The 9667-nt window shown below is 36.2% G+C and overlaps 2 protein-coding genes across 2 annotated transcripts; both read right to left on the bottom strand.

Moving 5' to 3' along the window:
- Window positions 1-1688: 1688 nt before the first annotated feature.
- Window positions 1689-9667, bottom strand: LOC128680778 (uncharacterized). The gene is made up of 2 exons (XM_053764183.2): window positions 9233-9667; window positions 1689-3779 (listed from the first exon to the last, which is right to left on the bottom strand). The coding sequence occupies exons 1-2, from the start codon at window positions 9262-9264 to the stop codon at window positions 1913-1915; spliced, it is 1899 nt and encodes a 632-aa protein (XP_053620158.1). The 5' UTR covers window positions 9265-9667; the 3' UTR covers window positions 1689-1912.
- LOC128680779 (uncharacterized) lies at window positions 8066-9115 on the bottom strand. The gene has a single exon (XM_053764184.2). The coding sequence runs from the start codon at window positions 9083-9085 to the stop codon at window positions 8066-8068; it is 1020 nt and encodes a 339-aa protein (XP_053620159.1). The 5' UTR covers window positions 9086-9115.

Here is a 9667-nt window from a genome sequence, read left to right as displayed (position 1 = left end):
GGACAAACTAGTTTATCCTGATAGAAATAAACACATTCAGGTTAAACAGGAATGACCTAGTCTAAATTTATTTAGCCTAGTCCAACATACTAAGTCTCCGATATAGCATTATAAATATAGTATTTTTAATATCAAAAATACTATGTTTGTAATATTATTAAAAATACTTTATTAATTGTTAGTATGTGATTGTTTGTTTTACCGTTATCGTTTTAATGAAATTATTAATTTTAATTAAATAGTATTTTATTCAATTTACCTATTTATTTTGTCTTTCTAGATATTCTCTAACGTTTAGACTAGGCCATGCCAGTTTATGCAGAGAGTGTGTATCTCTATTAGGATAACTTAGTTTTGCCTAGGCTAAACCGGTTTATCCTATCGGGCTTAGGACGAACTAGTTTAGCCTAAGCTATACCAGTTTATCCTATCGCATGTAGGAAAAATTAGTTTAGGTTAGGTAAAACTAGTTTATCCTGGAAGGGTTTGGCCGGTAACCTTTATACCAAAATTCTGAGAAATCCGTAAGTTTTACGTAATTTATTTATAAGCATACTTATGTTCAAACTTTCACATATATATTTTTTAATCGAACATTAAAATTTTGCACAACTCTTGATAAATAACTGATGACTTATTCATAAATTAACTTCAAGAGTTGTACAATATAAGTTCGTTGGTAATTATATTCAAGGTAATGCAATATTAGTATATTATGCTATCCATCTTCATCAAGTCCGTGTTGAACAACGAAAATTAACCTAAATTGTATATCAGTCTGCACATTATAAGATGTATAAGACGTAATACAGTGTTATCTTGTTGTGTAATTAGATCTAATTAAGTGTACCAATTATATTCTCGTTAAGAGTTCATGGAATAAAGTCTAGAACACGATTAATCTATTTTTATTAATTGGACAAAAAATTTGTGAGTTACATTTGTAATAGAAAATCATTTTTTTACTTTTCTAATTAATGAAAGAAGTACCTCACTCTCAAATGAGAGTGCTGTTTGGTAGCTGAATTAGCTAATTCAACCACCAAACAGTACGCATATTATATACAGTATTCCTGTTAGAAGGGTGCGAGAGACGGTGTAATTACAGGGTACTGTGGATAGACCCTAAGCTACAAAGTAGGTACAGTGTGTGTGACACCCCTGATGTTATAGACGCCAAGAGGTTGCGGTAATCACTTCGCAATTCTGCTTTTCTGGTACCATAAACAATAAAAGCCCTTGCCAAAGACCTTTCGAAGTAGAAAAGAAAAGTAGGAAAACTGATTCTGGGTTCCAACGCTTTATGACTGATAAAGAGATATACTTAGTACTTACATACATACATTAATACAGTTTGGTTTAGAGTACAAAATAAATAGGGGCACTGTGTGCTCTTGGCTGGGAACACTTGGTTTTACCAATTGGGTTTCGTATTGCAATACAAAAAAAATGTAGTTCGTTCTATTTTTCTACCCTTTTTAGTCAGATTGTACGTGTGCCCTAAAACATAACACACATTTTAAGAGCAGTCGTCTCTAGGTCGTGTGAAAGTCTCCCGTCTACAACTACCAAAGCCTGCTTATAGCCTATTGTACTGACGCATATCTTGTGGTGACCATTTGTATGCCGCCGAGCGAGCGTCCTGTTATACGGTGTTGAGGAAATAGGTTTTTAAAAAAAAGAATTAATTGATTTGAGGCAACCGTCTAGCATGGAAAGGAGCTCGATTTCGACTGACTGAAAGGAATGGACTAGCGACTAACGTCGCAACCGAATCTGCTGATGCAGCAGTCTGTGAGTGATGTAAGCACTAAAGGGTGCATATGTATAGTATAACACCTCCTTGGGGTAGACTAAACATAGGGTTGAAACTATGTTTAGGAAGAATTGTAAAGAGGAAAACCACTTAGGGTTAAACATTAATTCTTATACTGGGAGATGGTATATTTTCCTTAACGGAACAAGGTTTACTGAATTTAGCGGGAGTAATATTCTCTGCAATTGGAATCTGATCAGTTGGAGAAACTGCAGGGATTGGAGGAATAGTATCGGGAAGGCGACGGGATAGACAGTTGCGCGATTTAATATACATAATAAGTTTGGTTATACAAAAGATTAAGATTACACAAATTATAACTATAGTAATAATTGAGTAATGAGTCTCGTATTTAATAATTTGATGTTCATTTAGAATTTTATCTGTTTCTTTAGCAATGGAATTTAGTTTAGATTTTGTTTCTAATGTGAATGAATCTAGATTTATATTATGCAACTTAAGGGGAGGCTCATTACTTATTATTTTATTAAACTTATCTAAAGTGCAACAAGAATCATTAATTAAGTTGAAGTTAGAGTGAACAATATTAACATTTATTTTTACATTATCAAATTTAGGTATCAATTTTGTACTTTTACAGTGGGCCATACAGTTATTAGGAATAGTTAAAATTCCTGTTCCGATAATGTTAATATCAACAAGTTTTTCTTTAGGACATTCAATGTAAAGTTTACTGCTTTTAGATTGTACATATAGCCAATTATTATTATCGAGTGGTTGCCATAAATCTACGTATCCATAAAAGAAGTCTGTTTTACACTGCACGGGGAGAACACTTATTGTATTGGACAATAACTCACTTTCACAACAGGGGTTAACACTGGACGGGAACACTGTCATAACGTCACAGATGTACTCGCGCGGGCTTATCGTTATGCATTCCTTTAACGAATCAAGGTTACAATATTCGGATTTGTCTATGGTCATTGCTATATATTTACTACTAGGTCTTATGAAACTAAAAGTATTAGGTTTATCTTTAATATGAGGAGTTGGCAATGCTATGTTATGATACAAACTATAATCTTTAGGGGACACTAGAGGTATTTTCAGAACAAAAATAATCTTGTTGCCTATACTATAACACACTACACTGGATACATTTGTAATAATATGTATGTTACTTAATGTTAAGCTTACAGGTAACTTAAGGTCTACAGGTAAGTATCTGTAATTATTGACAATTTCTTGGTATAAGTGCGTGGGCGGTAATACGGCCGGGTGCAGGATGTTTTGACTACTAAAAATAATAGCGTTTGTTATGTCTTCGAGGTGGAATGATAAGGTGAGTATAGATGCTTCTAAACTATTGAGTATAAAATCTATATTCGTCTTTACAACTAATTCGTTTGAAATTAAAGTAATATTTTTTAATGTTGAAGAGAAATTATCGATAACTAGATTAAGGCTGACCTCATTAAGTTGTATACTTTGTAATGTTTTATTAAAATTTGTCAAAACTTCAGATGTTATTAGGATATTATCTTTTATTAATGAGCTCAGTCTTTTTTCGTTATCTTGAACATTTCGAATGGCATTGTCATATTTTATGGCGTCATTTTCATCAAGGGTCCCAAACACGATTTTGGAGAGAGAACCAACGGCACCTATCCAGGCTCCTCTTCTAGATCTTCTATTTACTAAGTGCGAAATAGTGGAATATTCAGAGACAATGTCATGATATCTTATTGTTAAGGGTTCTAACAGGTTATTACATTGTAAATTATATGATTTTTCTAATCTAATTTGGTTACATATGTAGCGTGTTGTACCTAATACTGAGTTTATATTTTGCAAGTGGGGTTCAATGTGCGAGATATCGAGTGGGGTGACCACGTCTAAATGACTCATACGGATTTTAAGTTCACCGATAGGGTCAAAGTAAATTCCGGAGCTCACGTTGATTTGATGAATAAATTCCGGATGACCTTGGGCCAGTATGCTGTAAGGAAAGAGACTTTACTTAGTTTTACCTGTATGACCTAGTACCTATCTATATAAGTAACTAAAATATAAACTTATACCTAAACCTAATTTAAACTTCGTGAGTTTCCACAGGTTTCACCTCATCAAAGTGATGTTTTACATGCCTTTTATTTATTAACAATGATAAAGTGTGGTTACCATGGACTTTGACGATTTTATATGGGCCTTTCCAGAGAGGTGATAAGGCTTTACGTAATCTAAGATGATTTTTAAGTAATACATAGTCGCCAACCTTGTATTCTATTGGGCGAGTACGATTGTCATAATAAGTCTTAGAACTAATTTTAGATTTTTGTATGAGCGCTAAGGCTTTATTTCGAGAATGCCTTAGGCGATGTTGCAACATTTTTACGTATTCGGGGTAAGTAACACTAGAGGCGTCACCATAAACGGAGTCTGGAATGCGAGGTTTGTGCCCGAATAATAGTTCGTAAGGTGAATAGTGTGTGGTAGAGTGTACGGCGGTATTATATGCTAACATGGCTGTGTAGACATAACGGGGCCAGTTGTCTTGATTTTCATTGGCATATGACTTTAAATACTCTTTGAGAGTAGAATGTGACCTTTCCAAGGCGCCTTGTGTTTGGGGATGATAAGGGCTGGACCACAACTGTTTTATTTTTAGAAATTCGCAGGTTTTCTTGAATAAGTCTGCGGTGAAGTTGGTGCCTTGGTCAGTGAGTATATGTTTAGGAATTCCGAATAATGAAATGAAATGGAGCAGGCATTCGCAGGATTCTTCTGCAGTAGTACTACGAAGAGGATATGCTAGCGAGAATTTCGTAAGATCGTCTTGCATAGTTAGAATGAATTTAAGTTTGGCTGTTCCGGATTCAGGTAAAGGACCTACAATATCAATGGACAATCTTTCGAATGGTGACGTAGAAGTGGAAGTTATTATCATGGGAGCTCTGTTTGTTTTGCGTAAGGCTTTGTTTATTTGACAGGATGTACAGTTTTTTACGTAGTTTTCTATGTCACTTCGCATGTTTTTCCAATAATATCTATCATTTATACGGTTTAGCATTCTAGAAGATCCTAAGTGTCCGGCGATAGGGATGTCATGGTTCTCTTTTAAAATTTTAGGAATTTCATTTAAAGAAGGATATATGATATCATTATGATATATATGGATTTTAATATTGGTTCCGTCAAAAAGATAGCTGAGAATATTATAGATTTTTACGAAGGAGTGTCTATCGAAGGGATTCCTAAAATCTGCTATGCTAACTTCGTTTATAGTAGGGTATGTCATTATAATCTCGTCCCGCACATATTTTATGGATTTAAATATATCCGGGTAGGACAAGTCGTCAAAATGGTGAACTTTTGTGAATGAGAAAAGGTAAGTCTTATTTCTAATAGTGAGAGGTAGAGAGGTAAATAATGACCTTTCATGTTTTAAGAAATTACTCCGATCGGGTTCTGAACAACTATTAATGATTTCCTGAATGTAAGGCATAGACTCATCCAAGTCTATGGAGGTAGGTATAATAATGAGGTTTTGTGTGGTTTTAAGTAGATTTTCATTATGTTCTATAATAAGAGTGTCGTGTACATTTTTGGATGCTTTTAGGAAAGTATTATAGGTTTCATCTGATCCGAACTGTATAGATGAAGTTTCAGGTGTAGTCTGGTTAGAAGAAGGTGAATCTTCGGGTATTAAAGGTGGAGTTTCAGGTGCAGTTCGATCAGAAAGTAAGTTTTCAGGTACTAGAGGAGGACTTTCAGGTGCAGACTGGACAGAAGAAGGTAAGATTTCGAGGTTTTCTTGATTTGATGAAAGTTGTGGTTCTGGTTGTTTTCCAGGAGATTCATTGTCTAACATATCATTCAAATAATCTAGTAATTCGTTATTTATTTCAGGATCAGCTAGATCGGCTTCTAGGCTGGAAGGAGATATTAGAAGGTTTTGTAGGTCATCGTCAGGAATTTCATCATTATTAGGGTTCAGGTTGGTATGATTTTTTGGATAGATAGGATTGACAGGATATCGAGAGAGGGCATCAGCAGCTGAATTTAGTTTACCTTTGCGATATATTATGTCGTAGTCATATTCCTCTAATTTTAATCTCCATCTTTGGAGTTTACTACTTGGATCTTTATGATTAAATAGCCATTTCAAGGGTCTGTGGTCTGTGACGATGATAAATTTATACCCATATATATAAGGGCGGAATGTCTTACATCCATATATTATGGCTAACAGCTCTTTTTCGGTTGTGCTGTAGTTGGATTCACTCTTATTGAGTGTGCGTGAGGCAAAAGCTATAGGTTGGTCCTTTCCCACAGGTCCTTGAGAGAGTACAGCGCCGACGGCATGATTAGATGCGTCACAGGTAAGAATAAAAGGTTTGGTAAAATCTGGGTATATCAGGAGAGGTGCAGAGGTAAGTTCTTCCTTGAGTGTGTCAAAAGCAAGTTGTTGCTGATTTTCCCACTTAAAGGGTACATCCTTCTTTAAAAGATTAGTAAGAGCTTTTGCCTTTTTAGAGAAATCGGGGATGAAACGACGATAGTAGGAAACTAGGCCAAGAAACGATTTCACGTCCTTGGGATTATTTGGAATTGGAAAAGAAGTTACGGCTTTATGGACTTCGGGGAATCTGTAGGATTTTGTGTGTATGGGATTGTCGGTAGTTGTTTTGATTTCGTGCTTGAGAGCGTTGGTATGAGTTAGGATCTCTCCTGGGAGATGAAATATATCAGAAAAGTCGGAACATAATTGTAGAAGATTGTCCTTTTCTTCTTTATTAAGATGAAAAGTGCGGACTTGTTTTAACACTTCTTGTGTTCTTTTGAAACTATTAGTAGTAAGATTTATACGATTTATGCATTCATTTGAATGTCCTGACAGGACTTTGGGATTAAAGGGATCGAGTTTTAAGTTTAGGTTGGATTCGACAGTTACGGGTTCTTCGGATGTATTAGCAATGGATATATTTATTCTATTATTTTCTTTTACATGGACTATACAATTAGCTACTAGTAAAGTTTCAGAAAGTTTCTGATCGAGGACTAATCCTTCTTTTACCTCAGGATTTGATACAGAGCATTCGATAATAGTTTCCGTTCTAGGAGGTATTATATAGGCAGGCTCATGAAAGTGTAGTCTAATGGATGTGTTTCTAATGTAAAGGATATTGTTATTATAATTTATGTTACAATTGTGTGCATTAAGGAAATCTGAGCCCATTATTCCATCGTAGGGTAAGTCAGGTATATCAGTTACATGGAATTTATGGGATATGTCGAATTTAGGAAGTTGCAGTTTTAGCAAAAAGTGACCTTGAGTGCAGACAGGGTTATCAGTTGGGTCTATACCCTTTAACTGAATTATGTCTTTTGTGAGTTTGGGATGTTTCATAATGCAAGAATGTTTCAATAGACTTACAGATGATCCTGAGTCTACTAGCAGAGATAATGGGATATCAGAGACAGAGGACTTTATTAGAACATGAGGTAATAAGGTTTTAGATGGAATATTTGAAATATTATAAACTTTGGGTTTTGAAGGATCTAGAGAACTAGTAGTTTTAAGTTGTACGGATGCAGCGGATTCAGAGGATTTAGTAGATTTGGATAAGTCAACTTTGGATTGTTGCATGGATGCGGTGGATACAGAGGATCTAGTAGGCTTGGGCAAATCAACCTTGAGTTGTTGCATGGATACAGTGGATACAGAGGATCTAGTAGATTTAGGCAGATCAACCTTGGGTTGTTGCATGGATACAGTGGATACAGAGGATCTAGTAGGCTTGGTCAAATCAACCTTGAGTTGTTGCATGAATACAGTGGATACAGAGGATTTAGTAGATTTAAGCATATCAACCTTGGGTTGTTGCATGGATACAGTGGATACAGAGGATCTAGTAGGCTTGGGCAAATCAACCTTGAGTTGTTGCATGGATACAGTGGATACAGAGGATCTAGTAGATTTAGGCAGATCAACCTTGGGTTGTTGCATGGATACAGTGGATACAGAGGATTTAGTAGATTTAAGCAGATCAACCTTGGGTTGCTGCATAGATACAGTGGATACAGAGGATTTAGTAGATTTAAGCAGATCAACCTTGGGTTGCTGCATAGATACAGTGGATACAGAGGATTTAGTAGATTTGGGCAGATCAACCTTGGGTTGCTGCATAGATACAGTGGATACAGAGGATTTAGTAGATGAATTATAATTGATAGTGCCGGTTTTAAAATTATATAATCCCGCACGACACTGGGACGAGATGTCTACTCGTTTTTTTGATTAGAGTCTACGGTGTCATAACCGCCCTCAGGATTGGTAAGAAAATCATCGTTAGTTTCCGAAGTTTCATCGGAGATGAAATGAACACGGGGTTGCCTTGTATAGTTTTGATCAGGATTTTTGAAGCGATTATTATTAAATTCCCTTTTTCGGCATTGTTCTATAGTATGACCTGGATTTTTGCAATATCGGCAGACAAGGATGGAATTATTATTATTAGGACGAGGAGTAATAGGATTGTTTTTGAATGAAGATGGATTTTGGTTACGACGTATAAACTGACGAGATTGTTGATTGCTAGACGGGGCTGAGTGTTTAGATAAAGATTGTTGGATTCTTTCTTCAGAAATTGCAATATTAATTGCTTCGTTTAAAGTTTTAACGGATTTACTCCTAACAAAATTAGATATTCGAGGCGTTAGCCCCATTTGGAAATGATGGAGGGCTAATTCCTCCATCGCGGCACTACGTCCAATCATTTCTCTACTTTTATGGCCGTGTGAGATGGAAATTTCGGTAAGTAAATGAGATAAGCAAGTCTCTATTCTTAAAGCATACTGACTGACAGTTTCAGTGACTTGTTGTTTGCATTCCTGTAATTCGGTGAGGAGATGAGCGTAATGTTTCCTCTCGCTGAACTGCGTTTTGAGGAACTCTTTAAGCTGATGCCAATTAGTAAATTCTTTAATGGAACAGGCGGTCTCTGCTTTGCCTTGTAACTGACAGAGTATGTATTTAAAGAGAATATCTTTTTGTGTGTCCGAGGCTATTTCATAAGCATTATTACAATTTACTAAAAATGAATTTAACTTTTCTCTACAACCATCAAATGGCTTTATAAATTTAAGCAAAGTGGATAATTCAATTTCGGATTTGGGAATTACAGCCGCTTTCTTTTTACTAGATCTAGTGGAGGGGCCTGGATGTAATTGGCCCTGGGTATCTTCCTCTGTGTCTGTGACAGAGATTTCGGGTTTCGGGCTGGTTGAACGACCTTCGGCCATTTTAAATGAGTAACAAAATGTGAATATAAAAGAATAATAATAATAATAAAATTATACAATTATGACAAGAATTCGTTTGTTAAAAAAAAAACACGAGTACAGAGTAGCAATGACCAATAGAATAAGTATGAATAAAAGGTCACTCACAGGAATGCAGGAAACGTGATAAGGGCGAGCATGTCGCTGGTCGCGTAGACACAACAAAATACAGGCACGGCGTGACGTCGTCGATACGGTGAAATCTCGATGTCGATAGGAGGTGCGCTTAGATCTGGATACAGTGATGAGGATACCGTGTATGTGATAATGAATCACTAGTTGTCGCTTCAATGGTATACCGGTCACAGCGTCAATATCGCGTGACAGTGGGTAACCTGGCAGGTGGTTTGAGGCCGGTTGGAGCACGTTGAATATCGGCGATGCCCAACAATGGGCCCCAGGTGGACTGCTTTCTTGAAGACGACGACTATGAGGGCCGAAGCAGAACTCGAAGTTGAACACAAACACATACACGCGTGAATTTATATACTTGAATTTTACGTGAAAGAGGCGAACCGGGGATTTTATTTTTCTAAATCCCTT

The sequence above is a fragment of the Plodia interpunctella genome, chromosome 25 (assembly GCF_027563975.2).
Source record: "Plodia interpunctella isolate USDA-ARS_2022_Savannah chromosome 25, ilPloInte3.2, whole genome shotgun sequence".
In the NCBI taxonomy this organism is placed as follows: domain Eukaryota; kingdom Metazoa; phylum Arthropoda; class Insecta; order Lepidoptera; family Pyralidae; genus Plodia; species Plodia interpunctella.
This window is presented reverse-complemented; position numbering and strand designations above follow the sequence as displayed.

What these genes read in the sequence shown, in the direction of transcription:
- LOC128680779 (XM_053764184.2), bottom strand. Translation starts at nt 9,085, where the DNA reads ATGGCCGAAGGTCGTTCAACCAGCCCGAAACCCGAAATCTCTGTCACA.
- LOC128680778 (XM_053764183.2), bottom strand. Translation starts at nt 9,264, where the DNA reads ATGCTCGCCCTTATCACGTTTCCTGCATTCCT. An exon ending in ATCACGTTTCCTGCATTCCT is followed by an intron (nt 3,780 to 9,232) that starts GTGAGTGACCTT and finishes CTTTCCTTACAG; the next exon opens with CATACTGGCCCAAGGTCATC.